Source organism: Mustela nivalis, assembly GCF_964662115.1.
Source record: "Mustela nivalis genome assembly, chromosome: 16".
Taxonomy (NCBI): Eukaryota; Metazoa; Chordata; class Mammalia; order Carnivora; family Mustelidae; genus Mustela; species Mustela nivalis.
In genome coordinates, this window is record NC_139035.1 from 58,032,542 (window position 1) to 58,058,864 (window position 26,323).

The 26,323-nt window shown below is 46.4% G+C and overlaps 2 protein-coding genes across 7 annotated transcripts in view; both read left to right on the top strand.

The window, feature by feature from the left end:
- MTARC2 (mitochondrial amidoxime reducing component 2) overlaps positions 1-6,695 on the top strand; it is a 31,746-nt gene extending 25,051 nt beyond the window's left edge. For both annotated transcript variants that reach the window (XM_082703043.1, XM_082703042.1), the window contains one exon: positions 5,881-6,695. The gene's annotated coding sequence lies outside the window, so the exon portion shown is untranslated. The remainder of the gene's footprint in view (positions 1-5,880) is intronic.
- A 2,934-nt stretch (positions 6,696-9,629) lies between these two features.
- MTARC1 (mitochondrial amidoxime reducing component 1) overlaps positions 9,630-26,323 on the top strand; it is a 58,274-nt gene continuing 41,580 nt past the window's right edge. The window contains exons 1-4 of one of the 5 annotated variants that reach the window (XM_082703037.1): positions 9,630-10,525; positions 14,181-14,354; positions 23,505-23,667; positions 24,664-24,804. In XM_082703037.1, coding sequence (XP_082559163.1) covers positions 10,254-10,525; positions 14,181-14,354; positions 23,505-23,667; positions 24,664-24,804 — 750 coding nt within the window. In that variant the 5' untranslated portion in view covers positions 9,630-10,253. The remainder of the gene's footprint in view (positions 10,526-14,180; positions 14,355-23,504; positions 23,668-24,663; positions 24,805-26,323) is intronic. The other 4 variants (XM_082703039.1, XM_082703040.1, XM_082703041.1 and 1 more) reach the window with 4 other exon arrangements.

Sequence of the window (26,323 nt, forward strand, 5' to 3'; positions counted from 1 at the left end):
CGCGTGCTCTCTCCCCTTCACTCTCTTTCAAGTAATATACAAAATCTTAGAAAAAAGTTGTTTGGTTTCATTAAAATAGATACATTGTTGGGTCCCCCAATAATGGGTCCATGGTCAAAGGAGCGAGACTGATACAAAGCGAAGGTCAAGCAAAGCTTTATTTCGCGCCAAGCATCAAGAATCAAACCGACCGTCAAACAGACCAGTCAGGGCTGCTCCTTACAGAGAGGGTGACCCCTCCCTGCCCCACAGACCAGCCTTTAAAGGCAAAGGCCATGTGGCTGGGCCTGGCCACACACAAGTGGCCAAGGACATTGTAACACAGAAAGCTGCACAGTCATGCTAGGTCACACACGGGTGGCCAAAAGAATTACAATTCATCCTGGTAGATATTTGAATTAGATATTAGAATTGGTAGATATTAGAATTGGGGCTCAAAAGGCGCCGCAAGGGTGGGGCACACACTCCTTGGTAGCTAGGGAGACAGTATGCGCCCCCCCCACTGATTGGATGTCCCCACCTGGCCTGACCCACCCTTGTATTTGGGCTTTGTTACCTGGGACTGGTTTCCTGGACTTGGTTTTAAGCAAGTTCCCCTGGCGGGGGCGGGGTAGGGTCAATTTAAGTTCTACTGCATAAACAACAAAATGGCTGTTCAACCGAGGTGAGGCTGCTCTGGCTAGATATTAGGCCCTTACAACATCTTTAGAGTTATCAATATTAAATGTAAAACTTTTATTTTACTTGAGTTTACTAGCAAATAAGTATTTGCTGTCTCTTACAATTTATATATATGCTACACACACACACACACACACACACACACACACACACGTATATGTGGACTACACACCCTGTGTGGAGCCCCGTGTCGGGTTTGAGCTCACTGAGATCAGGACGGGAGCCAGGATCAGGACTGGCTGCCCAACTAGCGGAGCCATCCAGGCGCCCCCGTCTAAGGAAAACATAGTAGCTCGGGAGAATGACTGACTCTGCCTAAGTTCTCACAGTTTTCTTGGTTAATCTATACATCATTGTCAGGAGCTGTTAAAACACAAAATTCAACCAAATAAATTTGAAGATGTAACTGGCTCTAGTTAGCAGTTCCTGAATCTGGCAGCAGACCAGCCAGCCAGCAGCAGGGAGCTTTGAGGAGCTGTATGAGGTTTTGTTAGAAATAAGGGTGGGCAAGAAGGTTGTCAGCAAAAGAAAAGGATTGTTCCAGAGGATCACCTTCCCTTAGGGAAGGAGAGGAGGCGTCTTACCATGCAGATTACGCCATCGCCCTTTGGGGGATGGAGGCCCCGGTGGCCATCTCGTTGGTGCCCATCGGAAAATTCCTGACTTGGGGCACCTGCGTGGTTCAGTCAGTTAAGCATCTGCCTTCGGCTCAGGTCATGATCCCAGGGTCCTGGCATCGAGCCTCACCTTGGGCTCCCTGCTCAGTGGGGTGTCTGCTTCTCCCTCTCCCACTGCCTCCCCCCTGCTCATACTCTTTCTCTCTCTGTCTCTCAAGTAAATAAATCAAATCTTTAAAAAGAATAATAAAGTTGTAGAAGGTTTGTGGAAAAGAATCCTTGAAAAGGAATTTCAATGTGTGGTCGAGCTGGCTAGGATTCAAATGAATAGAATTAAAAATAAGTTTTATTATCAAAAGTAAGCTGGTGAAAATTATAATTTGGGTTTCCTATTAAAAAGACAAACTAGATTTTTTTTTTTTTTCCTGCACTTTCGGTCTGTTAACTCTTTTTGACCTCGAACATTCCAAAAGATTTGTTCAACTCATTAGGCTTATTCAGTATATGAGAAGCATTGTCAGATAAGGGGTAATACCAAGCCTTCTTTTTGTGACATTGTAAAATTGTGGCAGATGCCCCCGTAGTAGCAAAGAAACTGTTAAAAAGTGTGTTTCCCACTTGGGTCTACCTTCATGACTTCCAGTGATCAAGCACTAACTCACTTAACAATAACCTTGCAAAATTTTTAGAATTCTAGCGGCAGAGAATGAAACAACCTTCTTCTTCTTCTTTTTTTTTTTTTAAATAAAGATTTTATTTATTTCTTTGACAGACAGAGATCACAAGTAGACAGAAGGGCAGGCAGAGAGGTAGGGGGGAGCAGACTTCCCCGCTGAGCAGAGAGCCCGATGCTGGGCTCGGTCCCAGGACCCTGAGATCATGACCTGAACCAAAGGTAGAGGATTAACCCATTGAGCCACCCAGGCGCCCAGAAACAACCTTCTTCTGATCGTCATAAGGTTGAAGACGCTTCCCAGATCCCAGTTCGAAGGATCCTGTCAGTCACAGCGTAGAGCCTGGTGACTAGGTATCCTGGAAGCGTCATCAGAGGAAGACAGCTATTCTAGCCCCATCAAAAGAGACGTTTCCTGGTGCTCCTGACCATGGACACTGCTGCAAATCTAGAAGGTGTTAAGTCTGGGTACACATCACAAAGCAGGAGAAGGCCTCTCCATGACACCTGGTCCTATGCAGACCATGAAGACCTAGAAATTAAATTGAGGAGGAAGAGAAATCATGGACTTGCTGTCGACTGCTTCCACCCAAGACCAAGATCAAGACTTTATACTAGGTACATGAAATCCTTCTCCTTCTTTGCCTTTCCTTTACTCTGGTCTTAGCTTGGAAAGACAACACACTCGTTCTATGTTGCAGGCCATTGCGAAGGCTAAATTTACCTTGTTGAGTTAAAAGGGACCTACCAGTGTGGGGATTCACTCCTTTTGACGGATCCCTATTTCCCTAGTTAGGAATAAATGTCGATGAGGCTAATTTTCGGGGCGCCTGGGCGGCTCGGTCAGTTAAGCATCCAATTCTTGATTTCAGCTCAGGTCATGATCTCTGCGTTGTGAGATTGAGCCCTGTGTCTGGCTCTGTGCTGAGCGTGGAGCCTGCTTGGGATTCTCTCCCTCTGCACCCCCCCCCCCCCCACACCCTGGGTTCATGCACGCAGACAACCACACTTTCTGTTTCTAAAAAAACAATGGGGCTAATTTCTGAATTCTTATAGTGATTGCCGAGCTGCTGCTGGAGCAGTAGCTGCTCAGGGCAGATCTGCAGAGTCTCTGCCAGAGTAGTTCTTGATAATAGGACCCCTCTTGATTACCTTTGAGCTGAGCAAGGAGGTATTTGTGCTGTGGCCAACACCACCTGCTGTACCTGGATTGACACTTCTGGGGAAACTAAAACTCACTTACTTAAGATCACTGAGCAAGCCACTTGGCCTAAAGGATGACCCCTTCCGTGGAGAGGTCTGTCTTTGATCAATTTGACTTGATTGGTTTGGGTCTCGGGCACCAAGGCTTCAAAGTGAACTCCAGACACCAGGGATTATCCTGCTATTTATAGTGATTATAATCATCTTCCTACTGCTTTGTATCCTCTCAAAACCTTTTTCTATTTCTTTCTTTCTTTTTTTTAGATTTTTATTTGAGAGAGGGAAAGTGGGGGAGGAGCAAAGGGAGAGGGAGAAGCAGCGTCCCTGCTGAGCAGGGCGCCTGATGCGGGGCTTGATCCTGGGACCCCAGGATCATGACCTGAGCTGAACGCAGACGCTTAACCGACTGAGCCACCCAGATGCCCCCGTATCCTTTTAAAACTTTAAATGTCTGATCCCAGCCACAGGCCACCAAGCCCATGATCTCCCCAAGACTAAAATGGCAGAAGAGGAACAGAGGACAGACGTAGGGAATGCAGACCTTGAGTTGTAACGTGGGAATTTCACAGACACCGGGGAATGCCGCACAGAGGGACCAGCAGAAGCGGCGAGCCCCACACAGCAGGGCTGAGACGGACGCCCGTGCCTTCGATTTTGAACACAACTCTCGGTTCAGCTGAGAGTCTGGTTCAAAGGGAGGAATTGTTAACAAGAAGACCACAGCCCTAAAGCGGTTTCACTCAGTTAAGGCTTCAAGACAGTAAACCAACCTACCTGACCCGACTGCAGTTCCCGTTCCCCTAGAATATACCCTTTGATGGGGCAACATGGAGCTTTCTGGTCAGAAAGTAGGAAGCCGACTAGCAGACCATTCTCCGGAGGGCAGCCTTGCCTCAACAGTGTGTTCCTTGCTAATGAAGTCTGTTCATCTTTTTTTTTTTTTTTTTTTTTTAAGATTTATTTATTTATTCTACAGAGAGAGAGCACAAGTAGGCAGAGAGGCAGGCAGAGAGAGAGAGGAGGAAGCAGGCTCCCCACCAAGGAGAGAGCCCGATGTGGGGCTTGGTCCCAGAACCCTGGGATCATGACCTGAGCCGAAGGCAGAAGCTTTAAACCTCTGAGCCACCCAGGCGCCCCTCGGTTCATCTTTTTATGTCTTTTCTCTGCCTTGAAAAACTTTTGTTTAGCTCAGTGGAGCTCCCCTGTCCTTGCTAGATGGGATGCTGTGTGACTCATGAACCGGTTAATAAAGTCAATTAGGTCACACCTGCATGGGATACTGGAGCTTGAAGGGGCCATGAGAGGCCAGGCACAAGGGAACATGGATCTTAAGCTGTGGGCATGGTGAGGGATGCCTGAGGGCCCAGACAGTGCACGTGGCCGAGATGCTGTTGGCCACTGGGCCCGGAGCAACTCTTAGCCTTATCATCCAGCAGTCTCCCATCCAAACCCAGGACGCTTGCCCCGCGGCCCACCCCCTTAGAAGCACGGAGAACTTTCCTTTCTGGCGGGCATTGCTGCTGGGCTTTAAAAATCACGGTCATGTTACTCATCTCCATTGCGAGCCTAGTCTGGTTTCCACGTTCTGGATTCTCTATATCAGGTTGGTTAAAGCCGTACAAAGGTAGCAGTTAATATTTGCACGGGGTCACTTATTCATTTACACATTCATTCTGTAAGAGTTCATCTGTTCCACTGTAGATGGAGTACACGTTCCTCACGATGAGTTCAGAAAATACCAGCGAAGTTGGGGAAAGAAATCACCCACTGTCACTGTTAAAGATTGTATTCTGGTTGCTTTTTTGTTTGCTTAATGTAGCCATGATCTGTGTGACATATGTAATATGTACATGTGTATATCATACGTACCATATCCAGATAGATGTTGTGTATCATGTGATATATATGGGATCTGTGTCATCTGTATATCAGATACATATATGCAGAAGTATGTATCATACACACTTTTGTAGACCTCCTGGCTTCTCAAATGTCATTTCTGATGGGACAGCTTCATAACATGAATTGTAGAAATATACACCGTGTTCTAAACACCATTTTATTAGTATTTGACACTTGGAATATATCCAATTTTGTGGCACATAATAGTATAGCATATATCTTTGTATGCAAAATCATATTTTATTATTTTTTAAAGATTTTATTTATTCATTTGAGAGAGAGAGAGCACACACACGCACAGGCAGGTGGGGGGCACAGGGAAAGGAACAGGCAGCCTTCCTGCTGAGCCAGGAGCCTGTGGTGGGGCTCGATCCCGGGACTCTGAGATCACAACCCCAGCTGAAGTCAGACCTTTAACAGATGGAGCCACCCAGGTAGGTGCTCCAGGGCCGTTTTACAATAAAGTGTTTTCTGTAAGTTAGATCGCTAAAGTGGAATTATTGAGGTGTGGGATAAAGGTGTGTATTTCGGCATCTTGACCAACGGCTTTCAAAGCGTTCTTCCCTTGGGCGCCCCTCATGTCCCGTGGGAGAGATCCTGGCTGCTCGGCTCTTGCCAGACCTGGGTGGGCCTCTCAGTCTTAACGGGCTGCTTTTTCCCATGGAGGTAATTTGGCGCAGGATGTAGTTTATGTGTCCTGCATTTTATCCTCACCGAGGGACCATTTTGTGAGTGTTGGAGGTATTTACGACCAGTAGGAGAAATAACCAAATAACCAGAGGTCCTTCCTTCTCATTGATTCAGGTTTCCGGGTCCGGGACGCCTTCGTAGGATTTCACCCACAGCAGCGACAGCACCGTCCCGGGCCATCCTCGGGAACCAGTCTGCGGCCATCCTCAGCTGGAAGTGAATCCCCATTTTCAGCTTTTTGAAGTTACGCGTGCTCCGAGTGAATGCAGGAAAAGTATTCGAGGCCGAATCAGAAATAAGAAGATAAGTAGATTTTAGGTAATGAGGACTTTTGAAATAAATCACACTGTCTGTGAAATTGTTTTGAATGTTACTATGGTGATTACACTTCTGGATCCCTGACGTTAATATTGATGAGCGTTTAAGAAAGCTCCAAGAATCGTGTTTTAGGGAATGAGATCACCGTTTTCTGAGGTGCCTTTTACATGTTAACACAAATTCCTGTTGTCGGTCTTTCTGTAGCTGTTGAACCTGTCAACCTTTTGCTCACAGGTTTTGGAATCGGGTTGTGCGTGTGTATGGAAGTGATTTTATAGATCTTGTTTTTATTTTCGATTAAGCCTCTGTGGAGCCATCTGGAAGCAATGTGTGTGTAACTGCCAGATACACTGCCTGGGATTCCAAGTATGATGAAGAAAAGATGGGATTTTAAAAAGAATGGAATTTTGAGAGCAGGAGAGAGAGGAGGAAAACATGAACATGGTTTTTTTTTTTTTTTTTTTAGGTGCAAATGATTTTTTTTGTAACAGAGAAATGAACTATTTTGGTATGGCTAACCAAAAATCCTCACCGAAGAAATATGTGAACAAATTAACCGACTTATAATTTTGTGGTTTCTTTAATATTAATAAATGTGAATCTTAGTTGTACCTTTTTCTCTGGTATTTATGAGTCTGCTTTAAGGCTTCTCTCATTTGATATTAGAACGTCTACTGGCATTTATTTTTCTTTACTCTTTTTTAGTAGCCTAGCAAGAGGGCGTCCTTCCAGAGTTAGGAGTGGGCTCCGTAAACATTACCTCCCCTGGTGGGTGGGTGGCGGGGTGGGCATCATGCACGACACAGAGGGTCCACTGAGACAGGATGGCCAGTGACCTTGAGGAGACTGTCAAAGGACACTTTGAAGTCAGCCATTGAAATAGAGAAGCAGATTCTTTCCTTTTAAGTTTCTGAAGAGAGCAGCTCCTGGCGGGCTTAGAAGAGCATGCGACTCTCGATATCGGGGTCGCGAGTTCAAGTCCCACGCTGGGTGTCGAGATGACATAAATGAATAAATAAAAACTAAATTTCTGAAGAGAAATTACAGAAGGAGATAAACACAAAGACTGAGTGCCCAGGAGCTATCTTTCTGTGGAGAACATGGAGAATACGGAGCTCAAGTCCTCTGTCTTGCTGAGGTGTATCGCTCTCTGCTCTGTTACCGGGGCACACATCACCATCTATCAACGTTTGTCTGTGAGAAGCTAGATTTCTCCTGTTTCACCTGTGAGAAGCTAGATTTACCCAAGCCCCTTCTCTCTCCAGCTTATTCCTGGAAGAGGGGGTCACCGATGTACTAGGACAGTGGAAGTAACCTTGACCCCTGTGCTCAGAACACAGTTCTTGGCTTTCACAGGACAGGGGCAGGGAAAGGGGGACCTGGGGTCGGATGAGAGAATAGAAGAGATTTTATTTATCATTCTTATGTATTATATATATATATATATATATATTCTATACATTCACAACACAGCACATAGTTAACACATGTTAACTATAGTCAACATGCTGTTCATTATGTCCCTAGAAACTTTTTCTCTTACAACTGGAAGTTTGGGTCTTCTCACCACCTTTATTGATTTTGCTCCCCCGCAACTTGCTGCCCCTGGTAAACTCGTCTCTTCTCTGTATCTATGGGTTGTTTGTACTCTTGTTTTTGTTCTAGATTCCGCTTATAAATGAGATCATACGGTATTTCTCTTTCTCTGACTTATGTCGCTTAGCATAATGCTGTCAAGATCTATCCATTTTATCTTGAATGGCAGGATTTTTTTCTTAAATAAAGCTGAATAATATTCCATTGTAGGTAGACACCACATTTTCTTCATCTGTTCATCTGTCCAGTGGACGCTGAGGTTGTCTCCATGTCTTGGCTGTTGGATATAATGCTTCAGTGAACAAGGGGTGCATAAATCTTTTTAAGTGAGTGTTTTTCTGGATAAATATCCAGAAGTGGAATTGCTGAATCCTATGGCAGTTCTGTTTTTAATTTTTTTATTTTAAAGATTTTATTTATTTATTTGACAGAGAGATAGTACAACCAGGCAGAGCAACAGAGGGAGAGGGAGAAGCAGGCTCTCTGCTGAGCAGGGAGCCCAATGCGGGGCTCGATGCTAGGACCCTCGGATTATGACCTGAGCCGAAGGCAGATGCTTACCTGACTGAGCCACCCAGGTGCCCCTGTTTTTAAATTATTGAGGAACCTCCATACTGTTTTCCATAGTGGCTGCAGCAATTTACATTCCCACCAACAGTGTACAAGGGATCCCTTTTCTCCACATCCTCCCCAACACTATGCACAGTCTTTTGTGGTTCCAAACAAATTTTGGGAGTCTTTTTCTTACCTTTTTAAATTTTTTTTTTATTTTTAAAGATTTTATTTTTAAGTGATCTCCACACCCAACATGGGCTTGAACTCACAGTTCCAAGATCAAGAGTCACACGCTCCACCAACTAAGCCAGCCGGATAACCTAAGATTGTTTTTTTTCCTATTTCTTTGAAAAATGCCATTGGAGTTTTGATAGAAATTGCATTGACTCTGTAGCTTTCTTTGTGTTCTGTGGCTATTTTAACAATATTAATTCTTCCAATCCATGAGCATGGAACAATTTTGCATTTATTTCTGTGTTCTTTAATTCCTTTGATTAGGGGCACCTGGGTGGCTCAGTGGGTTAAGCCTCTGCCTTGGGCTCAGGTCATGGTCCTGGGGTCCTTGGATCGAGCCCCTTGTCGGGCTCTCTGCTCAGCAGGGATCCTGCTTCTCCCTCTCCCTCTGCCTGCCTCTCTGCCTTCTCTATCAAATAAATAAATAAAATGTTTTAAAAAAATTCCTTTGATTAATATCTTCTAATTTTCAGTGTACAGATCCATCATCTCCTTGGTTGAATTTATTCCCAGATACTTTATTCTTTTATATATATATGGGATTATTTTTCTTAATATCTCCTTCTGATGGTTTGTTGTTCTGTATAGAAATGCAACTCATTTTTGTATATTTTTTTTACTGACTTCAGTTATTCTAATAGTTTTTGGTGGTATCTTTTGGGTTTTCCAAATATATGATCATGATATCTGCAACACAGAGATTTCCTTCTTCCTTTCTGATTTGGATGCCTTTTATTTTTTTCTTTCCTAATTGCTCTGCTAGGGCTTCCAGCACCCTGTCGAGTAAAGTGAGAGGGTGGACATCCTCATCTTGCTCCTGATCTTAGATGAGCAGTAGTCTCAAAAGAAGTCTTCCTTACATTTTAACAAGTGTCAGAGTAATTTTTAAAGTCTGGCCCATGAAACCGGAGCCCAAGACTCTTAAACCACCCTGATCCTGATGGTTGACCCTGTTGTTTAAAACATGACCCGATTGAAAGAGACACGTGACTGAGGTCAGTGCCTGCTGCTTTGGTGGACGGTCCCTTCAAAGCCCTGAAGAAGCCAAGGGACTTTGGGCCAGGACCCGCCTCCCAAACCCCGAGTGCGGGGAAGGCGGCCGGGCGCGCCCTGTGCCCCAGACCCAGCAGAGGGCGCTTTTCGCCGCTCAGTGCTGCTCCGACCCCCGAACCCCAGCAGCCGCTGGCTCCCCTCCAGGCTCGGTTCGCGGGCCCTGGGCGGCTGACCGCGTCCGTCCGCCCCGATTCCCACTCCCGCAAGCTCCCTGGTCCCGCGTGGCAGGCGGGAGGGCGGCGGCGGGCAGCGGGACGCTCCGTGCCGGCCGCGTCGTGCCCACCGGCGCCCCATTACCCGCACGGCAGGGACCTCGCGGCCGCCGGATTTCTGACTTAGAAATCTCGCTTTGTCCCGCAAGTTTGGGATCTCGGACCACTTGAGGTTTTGTAAAACCGCGCCAACACGTAAAGAAAGTGTCGCTTGCAGCGATCGTGGGGGAGGGCCACGCGGGCCGCGGAAGGCGGAGGCGGCTGCGGGCCGAGCACCCGCCGAAGCGGAGCCACCACCTCCCACCGCCGGCGCCCCGGGGGCCACCCTCAGGCGAAGACCGCGGTACCCGGAGCGCCCGGAAGGGGTTCTGGAGCGGCCTGCCCTTTCGGCTCCGGGCCAAGGGCCGCGCCTCCCTCCCAGCCCCAGCGGCGGCCGCGCTCTGGCCGGGTGACCGCTGGGCGTCCGTGGAGGGCCCCGCCGGAGCTGCCGCCGCCGCCCGCGCTCCCGCCCGCTCGGCCATGGGCGCCGCCGGCTCGTCGGCTCTGGGCCGCCTCGGCCTCCCCGCGCCGTCCCGGCCCGCCTGGCTCGGGGCGGCCGCGCTGGGACTGGCCGCCGTGGCGCTGGGGACGGTCGCCTGGCGCCGTGCGCGCTGCAGGCGGCGCCGGCGGCTGCGGCAGGTGGGCACCGTGGCGCAGCTCTGGATCTACCCGGTCAAGTCGTGCAAGGGGGTGCCGGTGAGCGCGGCCGAGTGCACGGCCTTGGGGCTGCGCTGCGGCCACCTGCGGGACAGGTAAGGCTGGGCCGGGGCTGCGCGGGTGGTCTGCAGAGTCCGCCCGTAGGTCTGTCCTTCCCTTACAATGGGGCAAGGACAAAGAGAGCGAGGGGCACTACCTCCCGTCAGCGGACCCCGGGAGCCCGGGACCCTGGGCCTCTGTGTCCCGACCCAGTCCCCGGAGACAGCTGTCTCTCCGCCTCCCGCCGGCGCTTTCCCTTCTGCGCTCCTGCCGGGGACTGGTTTTGGCGCCCAGGTGGCTGCGTGTGCAAGCGGACTTCAGCTCCGTCTAGCGGAGGCGACGAGCGTCCAGGGATTGGTCCCGCCACATTCGTTTTATTAATTGTCTCTGGAGAACTTGGGGAGACTTGGGGCCGCGGAGCCCAGCCCTCCTGCAGCGCACCCAGGTGGGGCGCATAGTCCTTAGGACAGCTGTTGCAGTTTAAGCTTCCGGCCGCTTTAGAAGTGCTGTTGCGCTGCCCTTTTCCCGAATTGTCGCAAGGCCTCCTGCAGGGATGAACAAGCCGAGCTCCCGCGCCCCCCGAGCCGAGGAACCAGGACTCTCTTTTCTCTTGAGCACGCGGGTGCTTTGTGAGGTCCTGTTAGTCAAACCCTGTGTGGGTGCTCACGATCTGCGTGAAGCCTCGGGGTGCAGGGAAGGCTGCAGAGGCCCCGAGCGAGCGGCTTGCTTCTCCTCTGGGTCGGGCGTCAGGCCAGCCCGGAGCCTCGTTGTGAGGCTGCGCTTCAAGCGTCTGCAGGGAGCGCAGAGCCGAGCGCTGCTGTAGCCTTCCCGCCTTGCAGCCCCCGCGGACAGAGGCGACTCTCAGCATCAGTGAAGGGTGAGCTATGCGTCTTTGCTGCAGGAAGGAAGCCAAGAGTCCTAGATATTTCGTGGTTTGTACGGAGCTCCCCAACTCTGCAAGATGGTCGACTTTATTGAATTCGTTTTGTAGGCCCCAGAGGCAAAGGGCATTATCACTTTACTGTATGGACTGGGAATAGTTACTGAGCTCATATATTAATAAGTAACAATCAGAGCCTGTATTGTGGCCAACCGTATTTTTGTCCACCCACTACCACCAAGTATGATTGGGAGACGTCAACAAAGGCTTACTGTACTCAGTGTGGCAAGTGCCAGGGAGCGCCAGAAACCGCCTGGGGTGGGCAGGCATGACTTCCTCACTTGAACTGAAAATTCACGAATTTTCAAATAATTATGAACTTTCCAGGCAAGTAAATTGGGAGAGGAACATTCTAGAGAGAGACACCGAGGAAGCTGGGTAAAGACCCGGATTTGGACGGAAAGTATGCTGGGGGAAAGATGAGTGAGTTCTTAGAGAATTACGGGAAGGAATTGAAACCGGGCAGATATGTCTACACCACCGTGGCCAAAGGTGGAATCAACCCAAATACCCACCCGCAGATGAGTGGATAAACATCTCTGCACAATGGAATATTGTTCAGCCACAAAGGAATGGAGTTCTGATATACGCTACAATGTAGATAAACCTTTTTTTTTTTTTTTAAAGATTTTATTTATTTATTTGACAGAGAGAGATCACAAGTAGGCAGAGAGGCAGGGGGAGAGAAAGGAGGAAGCAGGCTCCCTGCTGAGCAGAGAGCCCGATGTGGGGCCTGATCCCAGGACCCTGAGATCATGACCTGAGCAGAAGGCAGAGGCTTTAACTCACTGAGCCACCCAGGTGCCCCTCTTTTTTTTTTTTTTTTTAAAGATTTTATTTACTTATTTGACAGAGAAATCACAAGTAGGCAGAGAAGCAGGCAGAGACGGGGAAGCAGGCTCCCCATTGAGCAGAGAGCCAGCAGCGGGGCTGGACCCTGCAATCATGACCTGAGCTGAAGGCAGAGGCTTAAGGCACTGAGTCACCCACGTGCCCCCAGCATAGATAAATCTTGAAAACATTATGCTAAGTGAAATAAACCAGACACAAAAGGACAGATATATGATCCTAATTATATGAAATCGCTGCAGTGGGCAAATTCTCAGAGACAGGAAGTGGATTGGAGTTTACTAGGGGCTCAGGGGGCGGGGGGAATGGGGAGTTATTGCTTCATGGGGCTAAAGTTTCTATTTGGGATGATGAAAAGTTTTTGAAATTGATGGTGATGGTTGCATAACATTGTGAAGGTGCTTAATGCCCTGGAATTGTGCACCTAAAATGGTTAAAAACACATTAAAAAAATACCCATTTTCTGTCTTGGGTTGTTTCCACGTTTCGGTGTTGTGGGTAAGGATCGGTGTGAGGCCCTGTTTTCAATCCTTTTGGACATACCCAAGAGCATGCCGGGCATTTTATGTTATATATACTTTACAATAAAAAAAAAATTAAAAAGGAAAAGGCTGGCCTGTGTGAGGGCATAGGGAGTTATGAAGGCAGCTGGGGTATGCAGGGCCTTGCCTGCCTGGCCAAAGAGTTCGGGTTTTATCCTGAAAGCGGGAGCCATGAAGGGATTTTTCGGGGGGGGGGGGTGACACGATTAGATGGGTGGTTGGGAAAGATCAGACTGCAGGATGCCCGGCGGGCTCAGTGGGAGGAGCCTCAGGCCCTTGATCTTGGGGTCCTGAGTTCAGGCCCCCCGTTAGGTATAGAGATTACTTCAAAATATTAAGAAGAAAGGAAAGATCAGGCTGCCATCGTTACCTGGAAGAATTATGACCTGCAGGAGAATATTCATGTGCTGGTACGAAGGATTTGGAGCAGGCCAGAGCTCCGGCGGGGTCCAGGGTGAGGACCAGTGAATGGGCGGTTCAGGGAGGGGCTCCCACTCACCTTGTTCTCTAGTGTAGCTGAAGGATCTCGGCCATAATAACCCACTAAAGTGATGCAAGGAAGCTCTCTAACAACCTCCTCTATTTACCGGCAAGTTCTGTTTATGGATTCCGAAGGCACAAGCTGACTTTTCTAACTGTAATCGCTTGATCCAGCGTGAACTGAAATTACCAGCGTGTCCGTAGGTTTAGCTCCCATATGTGCAGCGGAGGAGCGACCTGTACAAAGGACTCCCCACCCCCACCCCGGAACAGTTTCCAATCGCTCTTCTTTTATCTTTTTTCTGGCAGGTACCTCTAGATCAGGAGTTTTGTGCCAGAAAAAATTTTGTCCATGGTATCAATAAACCTGGGAGCAAACTGCAGAATTCACCTCCCTGAATACTGAAATTAATTTTTTTAAGAAAGTAGGGGTGGATTTGCCAAGGTGTAAGTGGTGTCTTATAGAGGACAAGAGAGCAACCGTCTTGTTATGCGCTGCTGGAGCCTGGGGCCTAGTGTGTGCCAGGCAAGTACCTCCCGGTGCCGTTAGCCTCTCTCTGGGAAATAGTTTGTTGTCATCTCTTTGGGGCACGTTTAATGAAACGGGTCAGAATTTCTGGCCGTTGAAATGAAAATATGATAACATCTTTGATTTCTGTGCCACCCCGGAGTTCAGAATGTTCTGAAGATCTTAGAGATACCGGATGCTGGACCGGTTCCTAAACCCTTTGAAATTAACCGACAGACTGAGTGGTGCTGTGCTGCTGAGTTGATGTTTAGGATGGACACACAGACACACAGACACACAGACTCACACACCAGGCTGACAGGGAGGAAATCAAAGAGAAGAGCGTATGCCTGAAGCTCCCACGTGCGGATCTTGTGTTTTGACCACGGCAGGTTTTGGCTGGTGATCAACGAGAAGGGGAACATGGTGACGGCCCGGCAGGAGCCTCGGCTGGTCCTGATTTCCCTGACTTGCGAGGGTGATGCCCTGACCCTCAGTGCAGCCTACACGCAGGACTTGCAGTTGCCTCTCAAGACCCCAGCCACGAATGCGGTGTACAAGTGCAGGTAAGGAAGGCGTGGGCAAAGTCTCACAACCAGAGGATGGAGGACAGGGATGGGGTGGGAGTGACAGCAGACCATGTCCGGAAGAGGTGAGATGTGACCTGCGTATTGCCGTCAGACTTGGCCTATTATGCCCCGGGGAGACTGGGAACCTTCCAAATCTGAGTGAGGAAGGGAGTGGCATATGTTTTTGTGAACTGTGCTGTTTAGTACCGGTGAAAGAGAGTTCTAAGACAGAAAAGACAGCTGTAGCCAGGAGAGTGCTCCGACCTGCGTGTGCCCGGGGGTCTGTGTGTGCGACCGCGAGGGTGGGGGTTTCGGGCAGGAAGGGGCTCTGCACAGAGGCTTGCTCTTCCCCTGACATTAGCGGGGCTGCAAGGAAACAGTCTAGGAAAACTAGCTTTGCTTCTGAGAATGCATGTCTCGAGGTGATTTTTTTTTTTTATCCATAATGGGGAAAATAGAATTTGGTCTAATTGTACTCCTGTCATTGTTTTCTACATTTTGAACTAAAATGCATTGTGAAAGGTTGGGGCGCCTGGATGGCTCAGTGGGTTAAAGCCTCTGCCTTCGGCTCAAGTCATGATCGCAGGGTCCTGGCATTGAGCCCCGCATTGGACTCTCTCCTCAGCAGGGACCCTGCTGCCTCCTCTCTCTCTGCCTGCTTCTCTGCCTGCTTGTGATCTCTGTCTGTCAAATAAATAAAATCTTAAAAAATTGAAAAAATTAAAAAAAAATGCATGTGAACGCTTAATGGAGTCCATAGCCATAGTTATAAATAACATCACATCAAAAAATGTAGATCTGAATTAGTTGAAAAATATCTAAAGACTCCCAAAAGCTTCTAAGAGGCAATACCCATCTAATTTCTGTAATATTTCAGAGGTTCAGACATAATATATTCTTATTTTAATTTGATGTTTTTTAACTATATTCATTCATTTTAACTATATTCATAGTTGAAAAACTGGAAAATACTAAAAGGAGTAAACAAAAACCTGTGAGATACCTATAAGTAATACACTGATATTTTCTGTAAAAAAAAGACTCTGATAAAAATCAGAGTCTTGAATATGGCCATATACTTCATATGTTTAGTACTTTTTCATATTGCTAAAAATCTTCAAAGATAATAATTTTCACATAGGCCTAACATTTCATTCTGAGGGTGTGTCCTATAATGCATTTTAACATGTTCCCACAATTAAATATTTGGATTGTTTTCCATTTTTTCCAGGTGTGAAGAAGAATGTGGCAATTATCTCAGTGTAAATCTTTGTTCAAAAATGCTTATTATTTCCTTAAGGAGAAATTTTTAGTGGTGGTTTTGCTCGAAACAAGAAACTATAGACCTTTGATGTATGTTGCTAAATAGTTTTGCCAAATGGTTACGCTAACTGTATAGCAATCAGTATTTTGTGGGTATCTCTAATTGCATTCTGAGCACTATGTTCAAAAATATTTGGCCATTTCATAGGGAAAAGAAATCACAATTTCTTGTTGTTTTCATTTGCATTTAATTTTTATCAGAGGCAAACTTTTTATTTTTAATTTTTAAAGTAGGCTCTGCACCCAGTGATGGGGCTTGAGCTCATGACCCCAAGATCGAAGAGTTGTATCCTCCATCATCTGAGCCAGCCAGGCGCCCTCGAGGCAAACTTTTTAATATGTCTCTTGTAATTTGTGTTATATATTTGCTCATGTCCTGGTTCCTGTTTGTTTGCCATGATTAGGTATCTACCCATATTTTCTTGTGTGTTTTTTTTTCCACTTCATTATTAATTCATTCGGAATTACGTGGAAACTTTTTTCATGGCCCCATACAGGCTCTTTGGTCCACATTCAAAGACTAAACAAGAGCATGTTTGGAAATTGCAAAATGAGAAGGCTTAGACATGTTAAAATAGTTCACAGACTCTTAGGGCGAGTATGTCAAGGACCTTGTCGACCTGGGTTTCCTTTGGCAGCCCAGGCCATTCTCTCATGGAGTTTTAACTTCAGCCCACAGTCTCCTAAAGATTTCTTTCTTTATTTTTTTTATAAGATTTTTAAATTTATTTATTTGATAGAGATCACAAGTAGGCAGAGAGTCAGGGAGAGAGAGAGAGGAGGAAACAAGCTCCTAGCTAAGCAGAGAGCCTGATCTGGGGCTCAATCCCAGGACCCGGGGATCATGACCTGAGCCGAAGGCACAGGCTTAACCTACTGAGCCACCTAGGGGCCCCATCTCCTAAAGATTTCTGATGAGTCTTAGGTCCCTGGGGTCACTTTCAAAAGGTCATGATCACAACCAATACACCTGTTTTTTTCTGTTGAAGTTCTTGCTTGATTTTCTTACAAGCCATACCAGCCACTGATGGATACAGAGAATTAGGGCCACTCAATGGATTATCCATTTGGATTTTTTTTTTTTTTTTTTTTTTTGCTTGGCTTTTTTGGGACAGAGTGTCAGTGGAATGTTGGACCCAATGACACAGCCGAGGCTGCACAGAACACAGGAGAAATGTGGGAAGAGAAAGGAAGAAGGCAGAGAACAAATCGTGCTAATTTAAGGGCCTCATGTTGTGGGTATTTATGAATCTTCTCTACCGAAGGCAGTTAGTAAAGGATGGAGGAGGTAACTCCTACTCAGATGTGAAGACAGCAACACAGAACCCTGAGCAACATGAGAAGTCAGTGGAATCTGACATCACCAGGAGAGCATAGGAACCTAGTCACGTATTTCAAAGACACGGAGGTGTGTGATTTACCCAACAAGACATGCAGATAGCTGTTTTAAGGAAACTCCTTGAGCTACAAGAAAACATGGAGAGACAATTCAGTGAAAACAGGAAAATAATAAATGGACAAAGTGAAAAGCTAAACAAAGAGATAGAAATGATTAAAAAAAAACAGAGAAATTCTGGAAGAATAAAATGAATGAAATAAAAAAATGCCTAGAATGTTATCAGCAGCAACATGGGTCAAGCAAAGGGAGGAGGAATCTGTGGGGTTGAACATCAGAACTTCGAAAATTATCCAGTCAGAGGAGAATAAATGAAAGAGAATGAGAAAGAGTGAAAAAAGCCAATATGTTGTATTGATTACCATTAAAAGAAACAATTGGTGAATTATTGGAGTTCCAGAAGAAGAAAAAAAGGGGAAGTGGCAGAAAACTTACTTAGAGAAGTAATGGCTGAAAACTCCCTTAATCTGGGGAGACCTTTGCATCTCCAAGTTTGTGAAGCTTATAGGTCACCAATAGACTTAAATAGAGCCTCTCCCAGACATTATAATAAATCAATCAAAAAGCAAAGAAAGAATCTTTTTTTTTTTTAAGATTTTATTTATTTATTTGACAGAGAGAGACACAGCGAGAGAGGGAACACAAGCAGGGGGAGTGGGAGAGGGAGAAGCAGGCTTTCCACCGAGCAGGGAACCTGATGTGGGGCTCAATCCCAGGACGCTGGGATCATGACCTGAGCTGAAGGCAGACGCCCAACAACGGAGTCACCCAGGCGCCCAAAAGAAAAAGAATCTTAAAAGCAGCAAGAGATATGAAGCTCGTAACTTACAAGGGAACCCCCATAAGGCAATCAGCCGACTTCCCAGCAGAAACATTACAGGCTAGCAGAGAGTGGGATGATCAAGAATGTTACCAGTCAAGAGTACCCTCTCTGGCAAAGTTAGCCTTTAGAAATGAAGGACAGATAAGAATTTTCCCAGATGAACACAAGCTGACGGAGTTCGTCTCCACCACATCTGTCTCACAGGAGATGCTAAAAGAAGTTCTTCAAGCTGGAAGGAAAAATGCTAATTAGTAAGAGGAGAGCATATGAAAATATACAACACACTGATAAAAGTAAGCACAAGAGTGGGGCACCTGCTGGCTCAGTTGGTAGAATATGTAACTCTTGATCTTGGGGTCATGAGGTTGAGCCCCATGTTGGGTGTAGAGATAACTAAAATAAATAAATAAATAAATAAATAATAAACAAAGAATCAAATTGACAATATTCTAATACTGTAATATGTGGTACGTTAATCACTTAACTCTAGCATAATGGTTAAAGGGCCAGAATAGTAGAACTATAGCTACAATAATTTTTCAATAAATATGCAGTATAAAACCAGTAAATTGTGACATTAGAAACATAAAAGGGAGTGGGAAGTTAAAGGGTAGAGCTTTGTAGGAGATCTAAGTTGTCAGCATAAAATAGACTGCTATATCTATAAGAGGTTTTAACTAAACCTTATGGGTAACCACAAAGCAAAAACCCTTCAGTGGAATCATAAAAGATAAAGGGAAGGAAATCAAAGCATCCCACTATGGAAAGTCATCAATTTACAAAGGAAGATAGAAAAAGAGGAAGAAAGGAACAAGGGAATTACAAAACAGCTAGAAAATCACAAGATGACATTATCTTTGTTATCAATATTAGTAATCAATAATACAACAGCTGGGGGGAGGGGCCGAGGGAGAGGGCAAGAGAGAATCTTAAACAGGCTCCACGCCCAGTGTGGAGCCCGATGTAGGGTTCAGTCTCACGACCCCGAGATCACGATCTGAGCAGAAATCAAGAGTTGGATGCTCAACTGACTGTGCCCCCCCAGGCTCCTCTAGGTATTAATAATTAATGGAAATGGATTAAATTCTCCAAAGGCACATGTATATGCTGCCTCTTAGAGACTCACTTCAACTTTAGGGACACACCCAGGCTCTGGGTGAAGGGTTGAGAAAAGATAATTCAACACACCTGGAAACCAAAAACCGAAAGAGAGCAAGGGTTGCTGTATTTAGTCAAACAAAACAGACTTTCAGCCAAAGATTGTAATAAGAGACAAAGAAGGTCATTGTATAATGAAAAGCAATACTTTTTTTTTTTTTTTGAGATTTTATCTATTCGAGAGAGAGAGAGAGAGAGAGAGATTGCACAAGCCAGGGATGGGTGGGGAAGGCGGGGGAGGGATAAGCAGACTCCCCGCTGAGCAGAGAGCCTGATGCGGGGCTCGATCCCCGGACCCTGAGATCATGACCTGAGCTGAAGGCAGACACTCAGCCGACTGAGCCACCCGGGCGCTCTGAAAGGGATAAATTCATCAAGAATAGGTACCAATCATAAATAGATATATGCCCCCCCGCTTTGGAGTTCCTAAATATTAATATATTTCTTATATATATTAATATAGTATATGTAATATATTAATATATTTACTAATTTACTAATACTAACAGAACGGACAAGACAGCAATAGTCCGGCTTAGGTATCCCACTTTCAATGATGGATGGATCACGTGGAGAGAAAAATCAATGGTGAAATGTTGGCCTTGAACCATACTTCACAACAGGTGGACCTAACCAACATTCACAGAACATTCTCTCCAACAGCAGCAGAATACACCTTCCGCTCAAGGACACGAGGGGCCTTCTCCAGTGGAGGTCCTGGGATAGGTCACAGAACAAGTCAGCAAACCAAAGAAGACTGAAATCATATCAAATACTTTTACAACCACAATGGTATGAGACCGGAAGCCAAAATAGGAGGAGAGCTGAAATGTTTACAAACACACAGAAATTGAACACTACACTCAGACAAACCAGTGAGTCAAAGAAGAAATCGAAAGGGACGTTTAAGAAAACATCTTGAAACAAACGAAAATGGAAACAACTTACCCAAACCCGTGGGACTCAGCAAAAGCAGTTCTCAGGGAGAAGTCTGTAGTGATAAATGCTGACATTAAAAGAAAGAAAGATCTCAAATAAACAGCCTAATTTTATACCTCAAGGAGTTAGAAAAAAAAAAAAAAAACACACTAAGCCAGAAGTTAATGTAAAGAAGGAAATAAAGATCAGAGTAGAAATAAATGAAACAGAGGCCAGAGCAATCATAGAAAAGATCAACAAAACCAAGAGCTGGTTTATTTATTTTTAATTTTTAAAAAATTTGAGGATAGGGGTGTCTGGGTGGTTCAGTTGTTAAGCATCTGCCTTCGGCTCAGGCCAGGATCCCGGGGTCCTGGGATCGAGTCCCACAAGGGGTTCTCTGCTCAGTGGGAAGCCTGCTTCTCCCTCTCCCACTCCCCCTGCTTGTGCGCTCCCTCTCTCTCTCTCTCTCTCTCTCTCTCTCTCTCTGTCAAATAAATAAATAAAATCTTTAAAAAACAACAACAACAAAAAACTCCCCCAAATGTGTTCATCACCTGTTTATGTTATCTTTAAGGCTTCTGGTCAACATAGGCTATTAGTAGTTAAAATTTTGGGGAGTCAACATTTAGATGTGGATTTTCCACCGCATGGGGGGTTGATGTCCCCAACCCCCACAGGTTCAAGAGTCAACTGTTACTTCCTTAATGTTTTCCTTCAAATTGATTCAGCTTTTAAATAAGACCTTAAAGGCATTTATTTATTTATTTTTCTTATTCTCGGTATTTCTTTACAGGATATGTAGTGAGTTCATTTACATACATCTTCAGTAGTGAACTATCAAAGGCTTTTAATTCTATAAGAAACGTGTATCTCGGGGCGCCTGGGGATCAGTGGGTTAAGCGTCTGCCTTGAAGGCTCAGGTCGTGATCCTGGGTCCTGGGATGGAGTCCCACATCTGGTTTCCTGCTCAGCGGGGAGTCTGCTTCTCCCTCTGCCCGCTGCTCCCCCTGCTTGTGTGCTTTCTCTCTTGGACAAATAAATAAATAGAATCTTTAAAAAAAAAAAAAGAAGCGTGTCTCTCATGTACTGATACTGGATTTCATAGGCGTAAGATAGACTATCAGCACAACTTGAATCAGCTTTTCTAAAGCACATTCTGGAATTCTGGGGAACAGCAGGCATTAGGATATTAACTTTAGAAAGGTTTTAGTAGGGGTGCCTGGGTGGCTCAGTGGGTTAAAGCCTCTGCCTTCAATTCAGGTCACGATCTCAGGGTCCTGGGATTGAGCCCCACATTGGACTCGAGCCTGCCTCTCTCTCTCTCTGCCTACTGTGATCTCTGTCTGTCAAATGAATAAATAAGACTTTTTTTTTTTTAAAAGGAAGGTTTTAGTAGATTCTGGCAGGTAATCATGCGGGCAGGTCCTAAGGTTTCTTCAAGGTCCCCTGGTTTCTTCAGTTCTGCAGGTGGTGCTTATTGTGTCTGTGGCTGTCCCAGGCTGAGCCCCCTCCCCACGGAGTGGTGCCTGTCTCCTAAGTCCTGGGAACAGCCTCCTCCTCCTTTTTTCCTTCTCTCCTCGGGGCTTCTTACTTTCTGCAAATGGTCTTCAGCTCTGGACCTGTTCGTTAGCCGTGGGCTTCTCTCCTCAGATGGACACACGTTATTTCTTCAAAGAAATTAGATTATTGCCCTGTATATATTTGCTGTTCTGAACATGATTTAAAATTCTAATCCCAAATTAAAAGGTTTTTTTTTAATGTTGAATTCATTTACTTATATAGTATGATTAAGTAGTTAATTTGATGTCATGAGAATGAAAGTGCTTTTCCCTTCCCTGCTGAACAGGGATCCGTGATTTGTGGAACTTGATGAAAGGAACTAATTTGGTGAAGAGGTGAATTTAGATTTTCTTCCTCTTTCTCTGATGAATGGTGCCGTAGACAGCTGAAAAACATGTTCCTATTTTAAATGAAACTGATGAAGAATGAAGTTGCTGTATTTCTATGAATTTTGCCCTAAAATATAGGCTGGGCATAATTTCCTGTTCTGTGGACAGACCCCTAAAGGAAGGATCCTTTATTTTTTTTTTATTTCAAAATTAAGTTGTGTAAAATTGTACTGTTTTGGAGCAGCGTGGGTTTAGCACGAGATACTTTTTTCTTTATTCTTTTTGCTGCTTCTGCTGCTTGAAATGGATTTTTGTTTTGTTTTGTGGTGATTTTGCCTCTACTTTCTGTCATTTTACAGAAAGGACAATTATTTTTTTAAAGGTTTTATTTATTTATTTGACAGACAGAGATCACAAGTAGGCAGAGAGGCAGGCAGAGAGAGAGGAGGAAGCAGGCTCCCTGCTGAGCAGAGAGCCTGATGGGGGACTCGATCCCAGGACCCTGGGATCATGACCTGAGCTGAAGGCAGAGGCTTAACCCACTGAGCCACCCAGCCGCCCCCCAGAAAGGACAGTCTTAAAGGCATTTATTTAAAAAGGAAACCTTGGAAGTTCCTGGGTGGCTCAGTCAGTTAAGTGTCCAAATCTTGATCTCGGCTCAGGTCTTGATCTCAGGGTTGTGAGTTCAAGCCCCACGTTTGGCTCTGGGCATGGAGCCTACTTTAAAAAAAGAAAAAAATAAGGAAACCTTATATGGGTACCTAAACAATTTGCCAGGTAGAGAAGGTAATTGAAATCATAAATATGCTATAAATGGAATGTTACCCAATTCTAGCTAGAAATATTGCCTACGGAGAGGTCTCTGGACCTGAGGTCTTTCTTTAAAAAGAAAAGAGACCAATAGCATGTGTTGCTAGAAGTTAAAGCCGTGCTGTCATGAAACCGAACAGAAATCACATTCTCTCTGTGCAATTCACCCTTCTTTCCTGTTGTACCCAAGTCCCAGTCTTACCTTGAATACCCACAGTAGTACTGATCCTATAGCTCCCACCCAGTCCTGCATCCTGGATGTCTGGGGGCTGGGCCAGGGGTGGGGGAGGGGTAGACTTCAGTGGTGCTCTGATTGCTAGCCATCAAATCAAATCGGATTATTATTGTTGTCTATAATGTTTTAGATTTTATAGGACATTTCCGCATACATGACTGCCTCTAGTTTCATTATCTTCATACTGGTAACGTTTAGCTGGGCCTATCAGTAGTGGTTTCTGGTTCCTCTCCAGCTGGGGAAGCCAGATTTTGCTTTAATGACAAGTGTACTTTATACTGACACATTCGTTTTCTTCCGGAGAACACCATATCTTTTCAAACCTATGATCTTATTTGATTGTCCCGTGCATGCCTTACAAATAGGGAGGCACAGGTATGCATCACTCTGTTATGAAACTGGGGAAAGCAAGACTTGAAATGGACTTCACTGAGCCTCAGACAGGGGTTTGGAGGCAGGGCCAGGCTAAAATCATGTTTCCTGGTAAGTAAGGAGTCACAGTGACATCCCGGCTTTTCGGATGTGTGTTGGACACGCTAGGTATCCAGATTTTCAAAGCCATGGCCGTTCTCTGCTCCTGTCCCCGCTGCAGAGTGCACGGCCTGGAGATCGAGGGCAGGGACTGTGGGGAGGCTGCGGCCCAGTGGATTACGGGCTTCTTGAAGACGCAGCCCTACCGCCTGGTGCACTTCGAGCCTCACCTGCGACCGAGAAATTCTCACCAAATATTGGACGCGTTCCGGCCCACCGACCAGGTCAGAGGAGCATCCCTTGGCTTTGGCCCTTGGTGTGTTCTGTGGAAGGCAGCTTCCTCGGCGGTGCCGAGCCCATCAGGAGGGGCAGCCTGTCTGCTGAGCTCCGCTCTGTTGGTTTGCCAGGCAGCGCCCCCCCCCCACCCCCCACCGCCAAGCTTGGCCCTAGCTGTGCCTGGAGATTATAAACAACAGGCAAAACAAAGTCCTTCCTATGGAAGCTTCGTCTGTGTTTCTTGATTTGGGGGACTCTTGCATTTTTCCCATGGCCATCTCCCTTCCGATCTATGGAGGCGTTCCAGTGCCAGCAGGGGTTCAAAACTGTTCTATATCTGGATCTTTCCCACTCTGTTCTGTAGTTGTCTATGGAGTCCAGCCTTTTTACCATGTGATTGCAACGGTCCGATCACAGTTGGGCAAATGCGTGTGAGGGTGTGGAGATCCACAGGCTTAAAGTGACCAGGCTGGCCCTTTCAGGAATAAGGCTGTGAGGATTCATCAAAAGGAGGGTTGGGAACCCGATGATGCTACGGTAGCACCATTATTATGGCTGTTAAAAAAATGATATAAATAGGAAACGGACTTGATGTTGATTTGCAGGTTGCATATAAAATAGGTATCCAGGGAATGAATTAATTTTTTTTTCAACCGTGTCGAGGTCATCAGACTTATCAACATTGGGGCAGTTGAGGCTTGGAAAGGTGGAGTGACTTCCTTAAAGGCACTTGGCGGGTGGCAGCTCTTGATCCCAAGGCCACTTTCTTCATTCCATCACGTAATTCCTGTTATCTGTAAGGCTGCTTAAGAGTTCTGAACTGCTGTGACTTTTCTACGGAAAGAACTAAAGAAATACGTGGAGATATTGTGTGTGTGCACGCGTGGATGTGCGTGTGCACACGGAGTGGGGGAGCTGGGGAGGAGAGGGTTCCAGGAACTAGGCACATGGGACACAGGTGACCTCTGTGTGCCACATTCTGACCCTTTCTATTTCCTTACCAGATTGCGTACTCCGATGCCAGCCCCTTCTTGATCCTGTCTGAGGCATCGTTGGCAGATCTCAACTCCAGGCTGGAGAAGAAAGTTAAAGTGACTAACTTCAGGCCCAATATCGTAATATCAGGATGTGGTGTCCATGCCGAGGTAACAGGATACCTTCCTTGTCCCTTTCCTTGGATTTAACTTTTTTTTTTTTTTTTTTTAGAGTATAGGAGTCTCTGACGTTGCATTAGTTTATTGAAGAATTCATTAATTGTTGGTTGTAGGCTAGACAGTTCAGAGTTTTGTTTTCTGGAGCATCTGATCACGACAGACTTCTGCAGGTACAAATGTACAGAGGACATGCCGGTGTCAGGGGGCGGTTCTGCGTCTGCGACTTCTAACGACAGTTCCCGGTAGCTAGAGTAGTTTTCCAGCCAGCTTTTTGTGGCGTAAAATACATGACGTGTGTGGTCCATGGATCAGAGGCAGGTGTGCTCATGTCTTGTCGAAGCTGGCTTTCCTGTTCAGTCGATGGCCCCAGGAGAAGACAGGCATGTATTACAGTATGGCTGCTGCGGGATTCGGGGGTGGGGGGTTGGGAGCAGAGTCCCCAGGCTGGATGGCGCTGCCCTAAAATTCTTCCAGTGCCACCTTTGACCTGCGCTCAGATGTCTACGCTGTGGCTTAGCATGGAGGGCTCCCACCACGTGACATGGTTCTGGTGGCAGACTTACCTTTGGTTCTCTCCTTCGTCAGCCAGGAAGGTAGAGGTTGGTGGTCTGGGGGCTTGGGGACCAAGCACAGTACCAAATACCCATCTGTGGGTACTTGACAGGCACTAGCTCTCAGATGGGAATTCTAGAGTTCAGATGGTGCATGTTTCTAGATGGAAAGCGGAGGGGACAGGCAGGGGCAGAACCGAATCCACGTGACTGAGTTCCAATCCCTTCTCCTCAAGGGAACGGATTCTGGCTTTCTGTCATGCTGTGAGGAGGCAGCCACGTGTGCTCAAAGAAGCAGTCTAGGAATTTGAGGCTCACACGCAAACCCGAGGCTTTGAGGTGGGCCATCAGCTTCCTCTCTGGCTTCTATAGGACCCTGTGCGCTCCCTCTAAGGCTCCTTTACCTGCATGGAGAATGAGGTGATCCTTTCTGCCCAGGATTACCTTGCAGGCTTATTAAAGGACCAATTTGGAGGGCCTGGCTGGCTCAATGATGCCTTCGGCTCATGTCATGATCTCAGGGTCCTGGGATCGAGCCCCGCATTAGGCTCTCTGCTCAGTGGGGAGCCTGCTTCCTCCTCTCTCTGTCTGCTTCTCTGCCTACTTGTGATCTTTCTCTCTCTGTCAAATAAATAAATAAAACCTTAAAAAAAAAAGGACCAATTTGGCTAGGGTAACTTATGAAAAGTATAAATGCTGTGTCAGGCAGTGGAGGGCAACAGAGGGGCCCCCAGACCCCCTCCTTATGTAAAGTGCTCCGAGCACATCAAGTCTTCCAAAGATGGCAGGTCAGCTCCTAGTGTGAGGCCGGACACGCACTGTCTCCCCGGGAGCCGGGACTGGGTTGTCTCTCCGTGGTCCGCTGTGACAAGGGAGCTCGTCGGCCCTCGCTCACGTCCGGCAGTTCAGCCGGACTCAGGCAAGAGGGAAAAATCAGCGTGGGCTGCCTTTGACCATCT